At 31.7% G+C, this 20,515-nt stretch overlaps 11 protein-coding genes across 11 annotated transcripts; 8 read left to right on the plus strand and 3 right to left on the minus strand.

The window, feature by feature from the left end:
- Positions 1–10: 10 nt before the first annotated feature.
- Positions 11–595, minus strand: tmem208 (SND2/TMEM208 family protein; the record flags this gene model as incomplete). Its single annotated transcript, XM_020579345.1, has 2 exons — positions 11–248; positions 321–595. The coding sequence occupies 2 exons, from the start codon at positions 593–595 to the stop codon at positions 11–13; spliced, it is 513 nt and encodes a 170-aa protein (XP_020431184.1).
- A 254-nt stretch (positions 596–849) lies between these two features.
- Positions 850–2,582, plus strand: clkA (putative protein serine/threonine kinase; the record flags this gene model as incomplete). The annotated part of the gene is made up of 3 exons (XM_020579346.1): positions 850–1,942; positions 1,999–2,182; positions 2,573–2,582. The coding sequence occupies 3 exons, from the start codon at positions 850–852 to the stop codon at positions 2,580–2,582; spliced, it is 1,287 nt and encodes a 428-aa protein (XP_020431185.1).
- A 76-nt stretch (positions 2,583–2,658) lies between these two features.
- On the plus strand, positions 2,659–3,637 carry PPL_08533 (protein serine/threonine kinase; the record flags this gene model as incomplete). Its single annotated transcript, XM_020579347.1, has 3 exons — positions 2,659–3,233; positions 3,331–3,421; positions 3,488–3,637. The coding sequence occupies 3 exons, from the start codon at positions 2,659–2,661 to the stop codon at positions 3,635–3,637; spliced, it is 816 nt and encodes a 271-aa protein (XP_020431186.1).
- A 395-nt stretch (positions 3,638–4,032) lies between these two features.
- PPL_08534 (uncharacterized protein) lies at positions 4,033–4,299 on the plus strand (the record flags this gene model as incomplete). The annotated part of the gene is made up of 1 exon (XM_020579348.1): positions 4,033–4,299. One exon carries the CDS (start codon positions 4,033–4,035, stop codon positions 4,297–4,299), a length of 267 nt encoding a protein of 88 aa, XP_020431187.1.
- A 288-nt stretch (positions 4,300–4,587) lies between these two features.
- Positions 4,588–7,129, plus strand: ku70 (ATP-dependent DNA helicase; the record flags this gene model as incomplete). Its single annotated transcript, XM_020579349.1, has 4 exons — positions 4,588–4,590; positions 4,649–5,005; positions 5,090–5,283; positions 5,356–7,129. The coding sequence occupies 4 exons, from the start codon at positions 4,588–4,590 to the stop codon at positions 7,127–7,129; spliced, it is 2,328 nt and encodes a 775-aa protein (XP_020431188.1).
- Positions 7,130–7,214: 85 nt separating this feature from the next.
- On the minus strand, positions 7,215–7,858 carry PPL_08536 (uncharacterized protein; the record flags this gene model as incomplete). The annotated part of the gene is made up of 2 exons (XM_020579350.1): positions 7,215–7,424; positions 7,505–7,858. The coding sequence occupies 2 exons, from the start codon at positions 7,856–7,858 to the stop codon at positions 7,215–7,217; spliced, it is 564 nt and encodes a 187-aa protein (XP_020431189.1).
- A 331-nt stretch (positions 7,859–8,189) lies between these two features.
- Positions 8,190–9,762, plus strand: PPL_08537 (L51/S25/CI-B8 domain-containing protein; the record flags this gene model as incomplete). Its single annotated transcript, XM_020579351.1, has 8 exons — positions 8,190–8,235; positions 8,436–8,529; positions 8,611–8,717; positions 8,791–8,963; positions 9,032–9,118; positions 9,160–9,233; positions 9,310–9,329; positions 9,587–9,762. The coding sequence occupies 8 exons, from the start codon at positions 8,190–8,192 to the stop codon at positions 9,760–9,762; spliced, it is 777 nt and encodes a 258-aa protein (XP_020431190.1).
- Positions 9,763–10,108: 346 nt separating this feature from the next.
- On the plus strand, positions 10,109–13,179 carry PPL_08538 (uncharacterized protein; the record flags this gene model as incomplete). Its single annotated transcript, XM_020579352.1, has 3 exons — positions 10,109–11,445; positions 11,532–12,625; positions 12,734–13,179. 3 exons carry the CDS (start codon positions 10,109–10,111, stop codon positions 13,177–13,179), a joined length of 2,877 nt encoding a protein of 958 aa, XP_020431191.1.
- A 638-nt stretch (positions 13,180–13,817) lies between these two features.
- On the plus strand, positions 13,818–14,132 carry PPL_08539 (histone H4; the record flags this gene model as incomplete). The annotated part of the gene is made up of 1 exon (XM_020579353.1): positions 13,818–14,132. One exon carries the CDS (start codon positions 13,818–13,820, stop codon positions 14,130–14,132), a length of 315 nt encoding a protein of 104 aa, XP_020431192.1.
- A 51-nt stretch (positions 14,133–14,183) lies between these two features.
- Positions 14,184–15,177, minus strand: PPL_08540 (uncharacterized protein; the record flags this gene model as incomplete). The annotated part of the gene is made up of 3 exons (XM_020579354.1): positions 14,184–14,204; positions 14,620–15,023; positions 15,141–15,177. The coding sequence occupies 3 exons, from the start codon at positions 15,175–15,177 to the stop codon at positions 14,184–14,186; spliced, it is 462 nt and encodes a 153-aa protein (XP_020431193.1).
- A 621-nt stretch (positions 15,178–15,798) lies between these two features.
- On the plus strand, positions 15,799–19,283 carry PPL_08541 (uncharacterized protein; the record flags this gene model as incomplete). The annotated part of the gene is made up of 7 exons (XM_020579355.1): positions 15,799–15,817; positions 15,950–16,229; positions 16,524–16,636; positions 16,969–17,320; positions 17,580–18,127; positions 19,030–19,050; positions 19,252–19,283. 7 exons carry the CDS (start codon positions 15,799–15,801, stop codon positions 19,281–19,283), a joined length of 1,365 nt encoding a protein of 454 aa, XP_020431194.1.
- Positions 19,284–20,515: the final 1,232 nt, after the last annotated feature.

The following is a 20,515-nucleotide window of genomic DNA, read 5'->3' on the forward strand; positions in this document are numbered from 1 at the left end:
ATTATTATATCTATCTTGAGTATTTAATCTTATTTGCTTTCTTTTCCATTTTCTCTCTTCTTTTACTCTTTGTTTCCATTTGATTTGTATCCTCTGATGGTTGTTGGAAGAACCATGGACCCAAAAACTTGACCCACAATTGGTAGAATGCAAATACTGGGATAATCAACATGATGAGGAATGCTTTATCACTAAACAAACCTAATATCAAGATAATTAAACAAATATAAATTGTATCAAAGTAGTATCTATTATAGAGAGAATGATGTTAACAAAAAGTAATCTAAATGATGATGATGAGAATGATTGAATAAACTTACTCAACTAAACCTTTCATTGAGAGATCAGCACCACCATCGATCAATTCACCATCTTGGAATGTTGGTTTCGCCATGAGACTGATGAGGAAATAGGCAATACCGACCAACAAAAGACTGACGATCCAGAGGAACCAATTCCAACCACCAAAGCTATCACCATGATAGTAAACTCTATACAAATAATATATTACATTCACAGAGAGAATAGCAACTCTTAGTTTGAATATTTCACTTTCATTCTGTTGCTTTCTTCTTTTTGCACCTTGATTACCCATCTTTTAAATTGAATTTGTTGTATGATAATTTCAACTTCAATTAAAAAAATACCACATCACACTTTTTATAAAAAAAAAACATAAAAATAAAAAAAAACCAAAAAAATATTCAGTTTTTTTAATTTTAATTTATTGTTAATCCCGATTAATCATAATTATTTCACTGTTAGATACATACATAACATTATTGTATAGATATATATTTATATATTAATATATATTAAAGGATAGTTTAATCTATCATTACAATAGTAATGATGTATCAATCAGTTGAATATAATAGGAAGAGAGTTAGATCAATTGATAGAGAAAGAGAAAAAGAGTTGGATTATTATAATTATACTGCTAATAATAATAGTAGTAGTACATATTATAATAATAGTAATAGTAATAGAAAATGGGGAAATAACTTTTCTTCTTCTTCCTACTCTTCTTCTTACTACAATAACAGCAACAGCAGCAACAACAACAACAATAGTTATGGTAATTCCTATTACAATTCTTCCTACTATAGTGGTGGTGGTGGTGGTAGTAATAGTAACAATAACAACAACAATAACAGTCACAGTACAAGTAGCATTACTAGTAATAAAGATTATAAAGATTCATCATATGTAAATTACAGTGGGAACTCAACATATCAAAGTAGTAGCAGCAGTAGTAGTGGATACTACCAAAGTCAGAGATACTATAATGTCGGCGGCGGCGGCAGCAGCAGGGGTGACGATTGTAATAGTAATAGGGAATACATAGGGGGGAACAACACAACCAACTACAGTAGTAGAGATGACTACCGTAGTAATAGTAACTACAACAGCAACAACAATAATAACAGAGATTACGGTAATACCAGTAGCAACAACAGCAGCAGAGATAAATATATAAATTGTAAAAATGAATATTATTATAGCAACAACAATAAAGATGACTATAGCAGTAATAGTCATAGCATTAACAGTCACAGAGATCATGAATATAACAACATCAGAGATTACAATAGAGATTATTATAATACCAATAATTATAATTCTTCATATTACAACAACAACAACAATAATAATAATAATGAAGATAGAGGAGCTTATAGATATAATACTAATAATAATAATAATAATAATAATAATAATAACAATAATAATAGTAGTAATAATAATGGTTATAAAAGTGAAACAAATCATCATTTTTATCATTCAGATGACTATAAAGCAGCATCACAATCAGATAATAGACGTTCATATCATGATGATCAAATTACAAAGTCTAAATCAGCACCACCACAACAACCGGCATGGGATGATGAGAATAATTATTATAAAGCACAACTTGGTGAATACCTACATGATAGATGTAATTATTTATTAAATTATTATTATTAATTTTTACTAATCACATTTATACTACAGATAAAGTAGTAAGAGTAGTAGGAACAGGTACTTTCAGTACAGTAGTTGAATGCTTTGACTCTAATTCAGATGTATACGTTGCTATAAAGATAGTTAGAGCAGTAAAGAAATACAGTGAAGATGCTATGGTGGAAATTGATATTTTGGATTCACTAGAGAGAAATGGTGTAACAAATCAGAAATAGTATGTTATTTTTTATGTTAAAATCCTCTAAAAAGATTCGGCTACTTATTATTAATTATCACCGTAACATTTAAATAGTCATTGCATTCGCCTTTTGAATTGGTTTAGACATAAAGATCATGTTTGTCTAGTGTTTAGGAGGTACGGACTGAGTCTTTACGACTTTTTGAAAAAGAATCGTAATAGACCGTTTCCGTTGTCACACATCCAAAATATATCCAAGCAATTGCTGACGGCAATTTACAGTAAGATCCACTTGAGTCTCATCTCAATTTAGTAGTTGTGCTAACAATAATCCTCCTCCGACTTCTATCTCTCTTTCTTTTCTTCTCTCTCTCTCTCTCTCTCTCTCTCTCTCTCTCTATTCAAATTTATGTTTACTCTATATAGCAATGCATAAACTATCTCTGATTCATACAGATTTGAAACCTGAGAATATACTTTTAGAAAACTCAAACTATAGTATATCGAACAGGATGTTACCTACACAACTGAAAAATCGTATGATTCACTATCTACAAAGATTGTTTCAAAATACACACAACAACAACAATAACACTTTTACAAAGACCTCTTCTCCAACTTCATCTACTACGACATCGTACCAAAACACTAAAGATCTCTCACCACCATCACCACAACCACCATCACCACCATCGTCATCAAACAACAATAGCAATGAGAATAGCAACAGTAACAGCAACAGCAGCGGCAGAAGCAGCAACAGTAAAGACCTACATAGTGATTTCAATCTTTTCGATGATGAATACTATCATTTAGAGCAAACCGATATCGTAGTCATTGATTTTGGTGGTGCAACCTTTGACGATAAGCATCACACTAGCGTTGTATGCAGTCGTCCTTATCGTCCACCAGAGATTATCTTGGGCAATGGTTGGTCTTATCCTTGTGACATGTGGGGTATAGGTTGTATTTTAGTAGAGCTTTACACTGGTGCAACTTTGTTTGACACTCATAGCAATCGTCAACATTTAGCAATGATGGAAAGAGTAATTGGACCTTTACCACAACATTTAACTCAAAATTCAAAGTATTTATCATTTTATCTTTAAATTAAGATTGGTTAAATAACTAACTAAAATTTTAATCTTTTTTTTTTATTTTTATTTATTCATTTCTATTTATAGGAAATATTACCCAACCGGTGAATATCTTGATTGGAAACATGATGAAGATACAAGAAGTTTGGAAAAAGTGAATTCTATGAGGGGTTTGGTTGTATGTATTTTTGTATTTATTCGTTTTTATAGCACACCAACTAATATTTGATTCAAAAAAAAAAAGGAATATTTTCACCCAGAACATCAAAAGCTTTTAGATTTAATATCAAAGTTATTAGAATATCAACCTTCAAAGAGACTATCGGCTTGTGACGCTCTCAACCATCCGTTCTTTCACGAAAAGATTGATAATGACTTGTTTTATTACAAATAATTAAATCTTTGTTTACAACAATAAATTTTTAACAACTATTTATCAATAAAAATATTTATTGGTATGTGCACTCTAGAAATATCTATAACTAATAATTTTAAGATTTTCTTTAAATTGAATAATCAAATTGATAAACCAAAAAATTAAATAAAAATAAAATACCAAATGGCATTTTACCAAAGTGCTTGGTGACAAAGCAAAAATGATTTGCAAATTTAATTGTTCGGAATAAGCAAAAAGATCTTTTGTCAATCCAGTTCTCAAGAGTGGCACAAAATTTCTGTGACAAAGGATATTATTTCAAAGCTTCGAAAATATATATATAACTTATTCTAACAGAGAGTATGTGCAAATTTCACAATTGTAAAATGTGCCAACAAAACAGGTTTAAAGAAATGTGTTTAACCAGATTTGAACAGGTTTATTGTCCACAAAAAAACTGCCGTGGAATGGGATACTGTAAAAAGTGCTATGGACATAATACAACAAAGAGACATTGCATATGTTGCGATTGTGGAAAAGGAAATTGTGAACGAGACAAAGAACATATTCGAGAAGTCCTCAAAAAGGGTGGTGAAGATGACGGCCAGGAAGACAGTGATGACAGTGATGACAGTGTCAATGAGTTGACATCAGCTATACAAAAACTTAGCGCCAAGTAGACACTTGGGTACTTCCAAGTATCTATCCAACTTTATATAAGAATCATTTAATAAACCAACAAAAATTATAAAAAAAAAGAATATAATCTTTGGAAAATAATCAAATAAACACAAAGAAGAGATTTATTTTAATCATAATCTTGTTAGTTATCAAATTTTTTTAGATTTTTGTTTGTATTTTTTTAAAATAAATTAAAAAAAAGTGATTTTGCAAAAACAAATCTAAAAAATAGATTACAAAATTTGGATTTTATTAGTTATAATATTATATTATTTTATGTTTATTAAATGGTAATTTAATTCAACTATACATACACAACACATACCCAACTAACTAACTAATCGATAGACAAGTAAAAGCAATACAGTTAGTGGTACCAATGGCGTATCTATGTCGTCGATGTCAGGAGCACAGTTTTTCAACTATATAGATGACGACGATGAGGAGAATGAAGGTGGTTGGGATAATTTGTTTGCTGCCAAAGATAACGATGATGATGAACAACAACAAGCAAACGCATATCAATACCAAGTAATGAGAGATTGTATCATCTTTCTTATTGACACCTCAAAGGCAATGTTTGAGCCAGACCCTGTTACAAAGGAGAAACCATTCGATAATGCCATTAAATGTTTAATACAAACGATCACCGATAAGATTATAACAAGTGATAGTGATCTTATTGGTTTATGTTTATACAATACTGTAAGTCAAAATGACTCTATACTCTACTTGCAAATAGAAAATTACTAATCACAGCGCAATCTATATTTTATGTTTATATTATAGGACAAGAATAAGAATCTAAATGATTTTGAAAATATTTATGTATTATTTGACTTGGATATACCCGATCCAAAAACAATTCTGTTGTTAGAAGATATTCTGGAGGGTGATTATAGTTCTTTCGGTGGTTACACTGAAAATAAAGATATGGTGTTTTGTGATGCACTTTGGACTTGTTCTACAATGTTTTCGAATTGGTAAGATATATAAATTTATTGATACAAATCATTTAATGTCAAAATGCTAACCTTTATTCTATTATTATATAGTAATATAAAACTATCACATAAACGTATATTTTTATTTACAAATCAAGATCAACCAACACAAGACAATGATAATCAAAAGGTAATTGCAATTCAGAGAGCAAAGGATTTATCTGATTTAGGTATTGAAATTGAACTATTTTCAATGAACAATGCTCTTTCCGATCATCCATTCGATTTCTCATTGTTCTACCAAGAGATTATCATTTTGCAAGATGACCAAATCGTTGACCAAGATTTTAGTTCCGCTTCTAGATTCTCACAGCTCTTCTCAAAGTTGAAGCGTAAACAGTTTAAGAAGCGATCATTAGGTCAACTACCGATGTATATTGGCAAGGATGTCGTTATCGGAACACAATTGTATAGTTTGGTATCGGCTGCCACAAGATCGTCACCAACTATGCTCGATCCAGCAAGCAATCTACCGATAAAGACACTCACCAAAAATATTTGCATGTCAAGTGGCACCACTCTTTTGCCGTCACAGATTGCTTATTGTATGTACTACGGTGGTGAACCGGTTGTCTTTGAGAAGAGAGAGGTAGACTCTATCCGTTCGTTAGACCGTGTCGGTTTAACACTGCTTGGATTCAAACCGAGTAAGGCAGCACTCAAAAGACATCGATTAGTCAAACACTCCAACTTTTTGTTTCCAGACGAGAAATCTATCACTGGATCTACACGTGCACTCAATGCACTGCTCGATGCAATGCTATCGAGTGATCGGGTTGCGATTGCCAAATTCCTGCCTCGTTCAAACACCTCTCCAAGAATGGTTGCTCTCGTCCCACAAGAGGAGGACGAAGATCTTCGAATGCCACGTGGATTCCATATCATCTATTTGCCGTATGCCGACGATATTCGTGCGATCCAAGTGGAGCAGAGCGAGTCTACAGCAACAACAAACCAGATCGATTGTGCGAAACAAGTGATCAAAGCATATCATATCGATTATAATCCAGCCGACTTTCTCAATCCAGCACTACAGAAACACTATGCCAATCTTCAAGCGCTTGCTTTAGAGCGTGACTCTGTAGCGCCAACCACCGACAATACAAAACCAAACAAAGATAAACAAGATGAAAATCAAGATCTCGTCAAACAATGGGAGGATTCGGTATACTCTAGTGATTATGTACAACAACTCAACCAATCAAAGAAAAGAGATCGTGAGAATAAGAATGCACTTGCCAAACTCGATTGGGAGAAACTCGCAGAGAATGGTGGAATCGTGAAGCTAACAGTTGCAGATTTGAATGAATTCCTCAAGAACCAAGGTCAGAAAACACCAACCAAAGCAAAGAAGGCTGATTTAGTTGAGGTGGCAACTGCATATATCAAAGAAGGAAAGCTCGATAAAAAGAAATTGGATCTTTTGAAATCGGACGATGCCGAAACAGCTCTCTACAATGATAGAGATAATGATGAAGATGAAAAGAATAGACCAAAGAAAAAGACAAAATCATCGTCATCAGCAGCGGCAACAACAACAACTACAACTACCACCACAACAAGAAAGAAAGCAAGTAAAGCAAAAACAACCAAAAAGACAACAAAAAAGAGTGATGAAATTATGGATGTTGATGATGATGACGATGTAATGTTTGCTGTAAACAGTGACGATGACGACAATTTCACCATGCCTACTAAACCAATCACAAGATCACAGAGTGATCCGCTCGGATTAGGAAATGTAAAACCAATTTGTAAATATGATGGTAAATGTTATCGTAAAAACCCAGATCATTTAGAACAATTTAGGCATACAAAACAGTAAATTCTTTTGGAAATAAAAAAAGTTAACTTGTGTGTATAAATAAATATATTTAAAAAAATAGTGTTGTTTATTATAATATATGATTTTAGAAAAGATTTCCTGTTAGCAACTCTTCTGAACGTTTCTTTGCTTTGACCTTCTTTTTCATGACCATCTTTGATGCTGGATCTTCTGATGGTGGTGTTAAAGTCCAGAATGGAATCCAATCTGGTGCATCGTCGTGTGTGTCAACTAACATTGCAGTCTTTCTTAGATCCTCTGGTAGCTCTGCAATTGCTTCCCATTGATAATGCATCTATAGATTATGTGTATGTTTTGTGATTGAGATTAATACTAAATCTGCTTGTTATTTCGAATCAATTATTATATATTTACAGCATATTTTTCTTCATCATCACGTCTCTTTTCAATTTCCTTTCTATATTTATCGTATTGATGTATGAACAATCTTAACTCTTTTTCTTCCTCTGTTTGTTCTGGTTGTTTATCCAAATCTGGTCTCTTGAAAGTACTAGTGAATCTCTGTTTAATCTTGTCCATGCTAGTCTTTGAAATCTTTGATTCTACAACCTTTCCATCGTCATCATCAAAGTCATCTTTTTGCATATGTTCCGGTAGTTTATGCTTGTTGACTCTTGCACGACCCAATATATATAATGAATTTGGTGTTACAGTATTCGATTTATGTAACAGTCCTACAATCGATCTTCTCATACAGATTGATGTCATTTCTATACTCTATATAATAAAATAATGAATAATGAAAATCAATATGATTGTACAAAACGAATCAATATGTTTCAAAAAAAAAAAATCAATAAAAAAAAAAAAAAGTTTTTTTCTTTTTTTTTTTTTTTTTTAAATTTCATTTTTTTTTTTCATTGTTCGACAATAGACTTATGTTTATTAGCAAGCACTGATTTTCATTGATTTATATCATATTTAAAAAGGTAGAGATTTATACTAAACCTTCTTTTCACAAATATAGTAAATAGAAAACTCACTCGCCACCATATCAGTAACACTAAACATCGACACAATGTTTTTATTGATCATAGAAATGTTAAACTATAGAATATCTAGATATCTCCATCATCATATCACTAGTTATTAAATAATATTCTTCAAAGTGTTTAGATAGATAACATATTGATTAATCTACATTCTTTCAATCAACACCACTCTCTACTCTTTGTTGCAACTATTTAATCTTTTTTTTTTTTACTTTAATAGATTACATTATTAAATAGCAATTAATATTCACTTTGTTTATTTATTTTTTTTTATTTTTATTTTTTTAAATTAGATTTCAAGATGTCCTGGAGAGCTCTCTTATCACATAATCTCCAAGAGATTAGAATTCACTTTTGTCAATCAACACCAAGCAGTGAAGGTTTAAGGTAACAAACAAACAAACATTTGTATATCCATTTTCTCTTAATTGCTAATCATTTTATCTTTATATATATAAATATATATAGAAACTTCATTACTAAAAACTATACAGATTTGAAAAAGTTGAATCCAAAGTTACCATTGATGGTTCGTGAGGGACACGGAATTGAACCTGTAATTTATGCAAGATACGGTATGAATAAATCATTCTAAAGTAATCTATTTGACATTAAAGCCTTTACTAACAATTTCATTATTTTAAATAGATTGGGGACAAGAAGAAAAGAAAGTTGTAACAAATTTATCAGAACAAGAGGTTGAAGAGAAATTGAAAGAATTGTGTTTGATTGGAAACAAACTCGATCGTTCACCAGAGAGTGAATTCGACGAAGTTGATGTTATTACATCATACAATAGACCAGCTTCCGCTTTCAGAACAGTTTTTTAATAATAGTAGTAGTATTAATAGTAATAAATAAATAAATCATGATTAACCAATTTTTATAGAGATGCACAATTCAATTTTATAATTATAATACAGGTTTCATTCTATTGAAAGTTGTCTCTTCAATCAAATTGATTGTTAATAATCATGTAGCACAAGATATATGAACAGTTGAATTTTTTTTTTTTAGATTAACTTGTGTAGATGGTTTAGATTACAAGAACCAACGAGGTTAAAGACACTGGGTTCAACTAAACCCAAGAAGTGAGTTCTCATTCTAAAACTTAAACTTATCATATTTCAATGTTACTAATCATTTGTTGTTATTAAAAAAATTTAGATGGCTGTTTAAGATGACTTGTAGATTTAATATCAATAACTCTAACAAAAATAACATTCAATATCAATATTAATATGTTTTAAATAAAAATTATAAAATTTATTAATATTGCTATTATTTATGGTTTATTTTATTTTTTTCAATGATTTGATTTACTGAATGAATATCTCATTTTTTTTCCTCTTTCTATCAATTAATTGGGTCGGACGGTTTGGAAATTGAACACATTAAAGTAGATATCATAAATAATATCTTCTTCAATTTAAATTTCTTTTAGGTTCAAATCAAATAATGCAAACTTTTGTCGACATCATGAATAATGTATTAAAAAAATTTCCAAGCGGCGATCAACTTTTCATTTTGATTGAATTCCTGTTTTTGCAAAGATCAAACTTGAATGATCCACCCTTTCATAGAGACACGGTTCACCACCCAACAGTTGGTTCAGAATAAACTAAAAATAAAAAATTATTGTTTTACATATAAGTATGTTAGTGTTAAGTTTTAATAATCATCATGTTGACACCAAATCTTTTATGTTGAATAATAATGTTAAGTTAATGGGCTTCAGTCGTCTGCCTTTCACCAAATTTAAATTTTTTTTTTTTTCCAAACTAGAGAGAGTGATTATTATTAAAATAATTATTTATTATTTGAAAAGGTGGTAATTAATAGGTGCACCCACTTCCCCACTTTCAACACATTTACTTTTACATAGTTCGAGAAGTGAACAGTGCAAGTCAGTGAAGAACGAAACCTATAAAAACAACAATGTTGTTGTTGATAAAGTCATATTGAAATGTTATCAAATAGATATTATTTATTATATATTTGTATATTTATTACATTGTTATCGTTACCAACTGCTCTATCACAATCAGGTCTTGGAGCTGGTGGTGGAGCTGGAGTCGGGGGTAGTGGCTCTGGAAGACCCGTTGGTAACGGAACTGGTAGACCGGTTCAAAATACTGGTGGTAATGGAGTTGCAGGTACTACACCACCAGCTACACGTGATTGTCATTACGTTGATTGGCAACCAGGCCAAAATTATAGTCGAAATCAAATAGTTAGACGTGGCCCAGGTTTGTTTTACAAGTTGACCAATACCGGTATGAGTGGTGGAAGTGATGGAACCGATCCTATCTTATCTCCATGGTATTGGAGTAGAATCGATTGTGTAACCTCTTCAAATACCGGTTTGAATCCTGTTGATCCTTCCATTCCAACCACACCAGGTGGCCAAGGAGATTGTTCAGGTGCTGTAGAATGGCAAGCTGGTATCAACTATAATCGTGGTCAAGTCGTCATAAGATATGGTACCTATTACAGGTTGGTAAACGTGGGTGGGAATGGCAGCGAGGGAACTGATCCCGCTGTATCTTTTTGGTATTGGACTCAAATAAGATGCAATAATAGCAATAGTACAGGTGGTGTTGCTACTGGTTCAGCACCCACAGCAGCAGCAACAGCAGCAGCAACAGCAGCAGCAACCGCAGCAGCAACAGCAGCAGCAACAGCAGCAGCAACCGCAGCCGCCACAGGAGCAGCAGCAACCGGTGGAGTCATCGGAGCTGGAGGTTGTAATGCAGTCGATTGGCAAAACGGTGTTAACTACTCTATGGGGCAAGTGGTTTTATTCAACGGAGTTTATTACAAGGTCGTGAATGTAGGCGCAAATGGATCCGATGGTACTGATCCAACAGTATCCACTTGGTATTGGTCTCAAGTTGATTGCAATGGTAACTCTGGAAATGGTGGTAACACTAATCCTTCATCTGGTGCTGGTACAGGTAATACAGTCACATGGCAAGCCGGTGTAAACTATCCTTTAGGTCAAATCGTAAGTCATAACGGAGCGTGCTACAAGGTTATTAATGCTGGCACCAATGGCAGTGATGGTACTGATCCAACAGTATCAACCTGGTATTGGTCTCAAGTTGATTGTTCTGCTGGGGGTAGTTCAACTTCATCTTCTTCATCATCAATCACAGGTTCTGCAAATGGTAATGTATTTGATTGGCAAAGAGGTGTAAACTACCCAATGGGGCAAGTGGTTTCAATGAATGGCGCATGCTACAAGGTTATTAATGTAGGCGCAAATGGTAGTGATGGAACCGATCCAACAGTGTCGACATGGTAAGTATTAACAGTTGAAATTATTTAATCGGTTACTAACCTTTATCCTCCTCCTTTGTTGTTCCAATAATTATTAATAACTATAGGTATTGGTCTCAAGTTGATTGTTCTGCTGGAAGTAGTTCAACTTCATCATCATCATCAACCACTGGTGGATCATCTGGTAATGCAGTTGAATGGCAAAGAGGTGTAAACTATCCATTAGGTACATTCGTTTCTATGAATGGCGCATGCTACAAAGTTATTAATGCTGGCGCAAATGGCAGTGATGGAACCGATCCAACTATTTCAGGATGGTATTGGGCACAAGTAGATTGTTATGCTTCAACTTCCGGCTCTTCTTCTTCATCTAGTGGATCATCTGGTAATGTAGTTCAATGGCAGAGAGGTGTAAACTATCCATTAGGTACAGTCGTTTCTTTTAATGGAGCATGTTACAAGGTAGTTAACATAGGAACTAATGGCAGTGATGGTACTGATCCTTCAGTCTCTACATGGTATTGGGCACAAGTCGATTGTTCTTCAGTTGGTACTCCTTCATCCTCTACTGGTGGATCAACATGTGGCTCAGTTGCTATTGATTGGTATAGAGATATAAACTACCCTTATGGTCAAATTGTAAAATTCAATGGCGAATATTTCAAAGTAGTAAATGTGGGCTTAAATGGCAGTGATGGTACCGATCCTTCAATCTCAACTTGGTATTGGTCTAAAATAACAAATTGTGATGGTGGTAGTACAACTTCATCCTCATCAACTGGTGGAAGTGGAACTGCTTCATCTGGTGATTGTAATTCTATTACATGGCAAAGAGATATCAACTATCAAATTAATCAAGTTGTTTGGCTAGGTGGGAATCTATATAAGTTGATTAATATAGGTGCAAATGGCAGTGATGGAACTGATCCTTTAATCTCAACTTGGTATTGGTCATTGGTTACCTGTCAAAACGGTGTGGTTCAAGTAGGTGGTGGTAGTGGAGGTACCGATACCACAAGTCCACCAAATCCACACAATCCAGGATATTGGATCGTTAGTGAATCGGAATTCAACCAAATCTTTCCAAATAGAAATCCATTCTATACCTATAGTGGATTGGTTTCTGCTTTGCCAGCCTATCCAGCATTTACTTTTACCGGTGATAATGTTACAATGTTACAAGAAGCAGCGGCATTTTTAGGTAATGTATTATTCTATAGATCAAAGAGATCAGATGTATATTTTATTTATTTATATGTTATCCAATTCTAATTCTTTAATATCGACAATCAACTCTTCATATCAATAGCAAATGTAAATCATGAGACCGGAGGATTAGTTTATATTCGTGAAATCAATCAAGCGAATTGGAATTCATATTGTTCAACAGGATCATGTGGAGATAAACAATATTATGGTCGTGGTCCAATTCAATTGAGTTGGAATTATAACTATGCGGCAGCTGGCAATGCACTTGGATTGGATCTATTAAATAATCCAGATTGGGTTGCAACAGACTCATCTATTGCTTGGAAGACCGCTCTATGGTATTGGAATACTCAAAGTGGTGCTACATCAACAACACCTCACTATGCAATGGTTTATCAACATTCATTTGGTCAAACAATCAGAGCTATCAATGGAGGACTGGAATGTAATGGTGCCAACTCTGCACAAATGCAAAGTCGTGTTCAATACTATCAAAATATTTGTGGAATTCTTAATATTCCAACAGGTGATAATTTACAATGTTAAAAAAAAACAAAAAAAAAACAAAAAAAAAACAAACCAACATATATTATATCTTTAAATAAAATTTATAATATTCATATTTTTAAAATTAAAAATCAAATTGTGTTATGAAATTATAAATAATAATATTTAATAAATGAAATAAATTTATAGTTTCTATCATATTATGCCAGGCCAACCAAAGATTGATTCATCTCTTAAATTCCATAGATCAAATGATAGAATTTGAAATTTTCATTACCAGACAAGATGATTCAAGAAAAATAAATCATATATTAATTAAAAACTGGAAAATTGATTGGAAATAATGTATTTAAAAAATTAATGCCCCTATTACCAAATACCCAGTCAGAATTTCGATTAAATATCAAAAATGAAATGATTTTGTAAACATTGACTGAGTTTGAAAGAAAAATGAAAAAAAGATGTGTTTGAATTTGATTTTCTCAATTTAATATGAATAGAGGAGTTTTGATCGGATTTTTGAAATTTTTTTTGGTTTTAAAGGAATATAAAAAGATTGTTTATGTTAATACTTCATCAAACTAAAAAAAAATAATCAATTTCAAAATTCAAAAGTATTTTACAAAAACAGAAAGTTTAAACTTTTTTTCAATATTCTTTTAAATCAATAAATCGAAATGGCTTCAGGAAAAGGCAAAGGAGGAAAAGTAGGCTCTAAAATTGGTACCAAGAGATATAGAAAGGTTCTTGCTGGATACTATACCGAAATTACTAAACCTGCTGTTCGTCGTCTAGCTAGAAGAGGTGGTGTCAAACGTATTTCTTTCCCCATTTATGATGAGGTACATAATGTTCTACGTCAATTTTTGGAAAAAGTTATTCGTGACTCTGTTGCCTATGGTGAACATGCAGATCGTCGTACTCTAACCACAATGGATGTAGTCTATGCTCTAAAGAAACAAGGTCGTACACTCTACGGTTTCCATTCATAAGCTATCTTTTTCCAAACTTTAACAAAACGGTTTTTTTTAAACACCACCCTTTTAACAAAGAAAAACTATTGTCTTTTTTTTTTAAAATTTCATTCCAAAAGAATTCAAAAATCCCATTTTTATTGTTCTAATATTGCAAAGTAAAAGCATCTCAATCCTCAAAATCATGATAAAATAAAAAAAAACATGATTTTTTTAAATGAAAATCATGAAAAACATGAATATTAAAATTATTATTATTATTGTTAATTATTGTTATTAATTATATATTATTGGTTGTATACAGTAAGTATAAGTATAATTAATTGTATTTAATGCAAAAAAATTTTAGATTTTAATTTTACAATTAATTAATACTTAAACTTACTGTAGTTAATTGTTGTGGCAGCACGAGAGGCTAATCATCCCAAGGCCTGCAACTTTTCATATAGAAGTTCTGTATAATCACGGGTGTGATCTTCTGGAGTGCGTGGGTGACTAGTCCAACCAGGTTTGACTCCTGCAGAGTTCTGTGATGACGGACATAGTTCTTGACATAGCCAAAAACTAGCTCAATGGGATTCAATTCTGGCGAATAGGCAGGTAAGAAACGTATATCCACCCCAGCATTGGTCAGACGTTCCACTATGATAGGGTGGGTATCATCACCTAAGTGAACTGTGGCGTTGTCCATGATCAAGACATCTCCTTCTTTCAAGAAATCGGATTCGATGGCGGCAGTGATGTAGTCAAGACAATTATATTGATCGTTGGTTGATCGTTGTGGTGAAACAAAGATGGAGCCGTCGAATCTAATGGCAACAGTAAGGCTAAACGAAAAAGATAATGAAGAGTCTGTGGAAACATGTACTCTTTGGGATTTCGGACCCAAGACACTTCTTTTTCTTAAATCTACAGTTTAAAATAAGAAATAAGAAATAAGAAATAAGAAATAAGAAATAAATAAAAAATATGTATTTAAATTAATATTTATAAGATAAATTAAATAATAAATGAATTTACACATACCTTTAGAGTTAAAATGGACCTCGTCCATGAAAACCATTTTGTTCCAATCGTGGGTGTTCACCCAATACAGGTGTGTGGTGTATCTTACCATGTTCTCATCAGTAAACTTATTGATCTGTTTATACTCGGGCTTCTTAAAAGACCAGCCCATATCTTTTATTACACCTCTCAAATAACTAAAATTTCATGTTAATTATATATAAAAAGATTAAAAGTTTAATTATATATGACTATTAATTTAATTATTAATTATTAATAAAGTCGACTTACCTTTTGGTAATAAAAACTCCGACAGTCGAAAGTTTCAACCTCACCTGGTCAACCGTGTAGGTTGGATTGTGTTTGACAATGGTCACCACTAGAGATGCAACTTTGAGACGTTGCTCTCGGGTCAAGTGGCTGCATCTATCACCACCCCAGGTACCTTGGTGTGTTTCAGATATATGCTTCTTCCACTACGATTGTTTCGTAGTTGTCATGGGCACCACACAAATCAGTGTGTGAAAAAAGTTTTTCACTTTTGAAACGTGCATTTTGATCATAGTAAAAATTTAAGGTGTGCTAGTGTGGTTTTCATTTTTTTACAATTTGTCGAGATTTTTACCACATTAATTTTAAAAATTTATTTTGATGACTCGAACCAAAAAAAAAAAAAAAAATGATCATTTCAAACAATAGTTATTTAATTTGAGATAGTCAATTAATAATAATATTTAAGATTTAATTTAAGATAGTCAATTAATAGTTATTTATTATCGATTTGCAGATTTGATAGCAATATCAAACAATAGTTATTTAATTTGAGATAGTCAACAGTAACATTAACAATAACAATAACAATAACTTCACTTATAGCAATAACAATATTAATTATAATAATAATAATAATAACAATAATAACAATAATTACTATAACAATAGTTTTTTTAATTTAAATCATCCATTTATTAGTTATTTGGAGAGTCAAGATATGGAGATCGAATATCTTTCTCAGCAGATATTGCTACTAAACCAACAAACACTACAAATGCGACCAACGAACCAACAACAACAATATCAACATCAACAGCAGCAACAACTCAAATTACAGCAACTACAACCACAGAACAACAACGATCGTTCGAACTTCTGAAATACAACAAAGACAAACAACACAAAGAGAGAGAAGAATAATCGATCATCTGATGTTCGCCCATCGTTATTCCAAAATGGACAAAAAAGTCTTTGCTAAATCAAATAGTATGTCATTCCAGTGTATATTTAATTGATGTTTAGAATGTGAACTAACAAAAAAAAAAAAATAGATGGTGTCGATATAGCACTTGGTGGGAAGCTACAATAACAAACATTGTATAGTATAATCAATAATTCATTTGAAAACAGTATCAAATTCAAACAAGGTGGTGAAAAGATACAAAAGACAAATGAAACTGACATTGTAGAGATCGATGATGCATTGACGATCTTTTGCAATAGTAGATTCAACTACGAGACATGTCTATGAATGCAATATTGGTATGTTTACATTTAAAAGCTTTATCTTCTGAATAAATACTAATATAGTAATTATGATTAACAAAAAAATAAATATTCTCATTTATAATATAGATTATCTATAAAATCGTTGCAAGTGTTCTTTTTAAAGTTATTTAACATTTTTTTTTCTCATTAAAAAATAAATTGTCGTAACAACTACGAATTTAATGTGTAAAAAAGGGCATAACGAATCCCATTCGTAGTATGCTTTTTCATACAAATTTTTTTTTTTTTGCATTTATTGAGTTGAATACTATGTAAAAACTTCGTAACAACTACGAAAAAATTGTAGTGAATCCACTTGCAGGTCTCCAACCACCAACAGTTCCTACCGATGATACAGCTCCATCTCAAGCAATGAAGAGAACTAGGGGTAGACCATCAAACAAGGCCGGTCTCCAAGCTCCACCAAATCCAGTAGCCGGTGCCCAAGCTCAACCAAATCCAGTAGTCGGTGCCCAAGCTCAACCAAATCCAGTAGTCGGTGCCCAAGCTCCACCAAATCCAGTAGTCGGTGCCCAAGCTCAACCAAATCCAGTAGTCGGTGCCCAAGCTCAACCAAATCAAGTAGCCGGTCTCCAAGCTCCACCAAATCCACTTGCCGCCGGTTTCCAACCAAATGGTGATGTAACGCTGCTGTCTGTGTATGTGCAGTTAGCCTCCACTTCGCTCAAAGCAGAGACCAGTGTTCCCGCTTTAGTGGCGTTCAACCCAGAGGCTGCAAACTGTACTGGTGTTGTTTGTTCTTTGTGCCATCAAAGAAAACCTAAAGGCCAGGACAAACTGGATATGAGATACCGGGTTTCTCATAAGTGTCCCTTAACATGCAACGGCCATGGTTGTCAGAAGCCAGAGTCTCATAATACCGCTTCCCAGGAAATGAAAGAATTATTTTGTCTATAGAATTATGAATGAAGTCAACGTTGTACCACCGGTTGGCTCGGCAAGCAACCCGTTTCCAACTCCGATGTTGATCATTCCTACGGTGAAGGAACAGGCCAAGCAACACAAAAACTACTTCTTATTTAAAAACCAATTAGAAGTCAATCTTCCACGTGTCCAGTCCAAAGAAGTGTCTGCGCCACAAGCCAAGGCTATAAGTTTGCTTACAGACCAGGAGATCCACGGTGAACTCGACAAGATAGCCAAAGAAGAACAACTCCTTGGAAAGAGGAAATCGGAACTCTTTGAAGTCATGGAGAAACGTAAAGTGGTTTCCAAGGTGGTGTTGCCTGATGTCTTTGATAGAATGTCAGATGATGAATTATTGTTTTACCTCTCCCAAAGAAAGAAATCAACTACAACTACTACTACCACAACAACAACTACTACAACTACCACCACAAATAACAACAATAACAGTAACAACAATAATGATAATAACAATAACTATACCAATAATAATAATAATGATAATAACAATAACTATACCAATAATAATAATAATAATTGTAATTCTTAACTACATAAATATAATCATTTTTACGAATGTGTGTTTTTCATGATTTTCATCAAAAAAATCATGTTTTTTTTTATTTTATCATGATTTTGAGGATTGAGATGCTTTTACTTTGCAATATCACTAAAGTTTAAAAATATTAGTAAATCAATTAATAAATGATAGTATTTAATTTATTGAAATTATATATAATTTATAGGATTTATGAATAAATAAATAAATATATCTCAATGAATGAGAAAACTAATGAATGATTGATTAAACGAATTATAATTAATGAATAAATAAAATGAGCTATTTGAATTGAGAATCAATTTCAATTGTAGAGAAAGTGTGAATAATCGTGATGAGCATTCGGTAACTTGAAATCATTAGTGTATAGGTTTGTATACTCAAAGTATAGGTTTCTCTGTTATGTTATTTTTGTTAATTGTAATTGTGATTCAAGGTAGTTGATATAAGATTATTTTGTTGGTGTGTAATTATGTTAAAGTTTAAATATTTGGTAATCCAAGTTGTCTGAATCATGATTAATATTGTATTTTGTCTATAAACAAGTTAAATCGATATAATATTGAATAAAAAACAGTAAAGTTAGAGTGTAGATTAAATAAGAATAAAAGTTAACTAACCTTTTAAATTATCTTTACAAGAGTTTGCATGATAATAGTGGTAAATATAAAAAATATGCTAATTTTTGTTTTTTAAAGCTATAGTTAAATGATAAATGATTGTAATTTGTTGTTAACAATTAAAATAAAAAAATAATACTTTTGATGTTCAGTGTTTATGGTCACTGAATTGTTTTTTTTTTTTTTTCATTTTATAGATCTTAAGATATATTTATCAATAGTATAATAATATCAATATTTATTTATTTAATAATTTTAAAAGATGTTACAGCTTTAGAATATAGTAATTATATAAGAAAGTAATGAGTTATAAGATTCAATTCAAATGTAAGCTCATTCAATGATTTCAGTATTATAAGTCTATTATATTGTTGCCAACTTTACTTTTGTTCTAAAAAGATACATATTGAAGAGTAATATTGAGATAATGATCATTCCTATAATGCTAAACTAAACTAACAAACTAATTTTAATTTATTAATAGATACAGTGTTCGACTCTTTGGCTAAAACATGACAAGGATCAACGTGATTAAAGATACTATCAGAGTGAAAGAACTATTGCAATAGTAATGCATTTCAAGTACGACCAATTAATAGTATGATCATCAAGATTATCAAGACAGAGGGTTCAGCGATGCCAATGAAAGTACAGTTGGAGACGGGCCTGCGACACAAAGCCAAGGTGTGCTATTGAGGTATGTAAATTTATATTTTTAAACATTTTTAAATATACTGCAATTATCTAATATACATCACAATCATATAGAGAGTCAAGTTAGTTTATAAATAGATTTTATTTCGACAAGCAATAGAAAATGATATTGATCAAGTACAACTTGTTGTTCTAAAGCTTATTTGCTTACCTATTAGGTGAAACATACACCAACACTTTGATCAAAGTTAATGCAGCCACTACCATCTTACAAGAAGATATGGTCACTATCGAACAAGCGAGATCGAATGTTTCAAATCATTTACATTTGGATTACAATAATAGACGCCAATCATCTTTAAATAGCTTCAAATAGATAAACAGTAATATAAGAAATAATACTTTATATTAATTAATAGAATTTTACTAACATTTATTGATTATTATTATTGATTATTATTAGGAAATTATAAATTTAGATAACAGATATTTAAAGAAGATGACATTCAAAAAGATATATTTAATATCAACAACAACGACAGCAACTACAACAACAACATTTGGAAATATTATCTATTAGATTAGTGACAATAGAAATTTTATAAATGCAACGCATAAACAATAACATTTCGTGCAGATCTCAAGATATCAATGACAATTGTAAATAGTGGTGATTAAAAATGTATATAGTTTCAGCTTTAAAATAATAAATGTTTATTTTATTTATTCGATTCACATGACTTGATATGATTCATTCACTTTGGAATCTATGATTAATAAATGAATTAATTCAAAAGAATGAATATAAAAGTATTTATCAATTAAAACTTAATAAATATATTAATACATGTCTTTGAAAGATTAGAATACATGATTAAATCAATGAATTAATGAATAAATGAATAAATAAATAAATCAATATTTGAATCAATAATAGAATCAATTATTCTATTTGTAATTTGGTTTAATTTAGAGTAATACAGTAGTTACTAGCATATTCTATTTAAAATCACATCTAATTTAACAAAATTCGATGTCGGTAAATCAAAGTTTTTGTTTTGCAAAATACATAATCAATTCTATCTAATATAATA

The sequence above is a fragment of the Heterostelium album genome, assembly GCF_000004825.1.
Source record: "Heterostelium album PN500 unplaced genomic scaffold PPL_scaffold8, whole genome shotgun sequence".
NCBI lineage: Eukaryota > Evosea > Eumycetozoa > Acytosteliales > Acytosteliaceae > Heterostelium > Heterostelium album.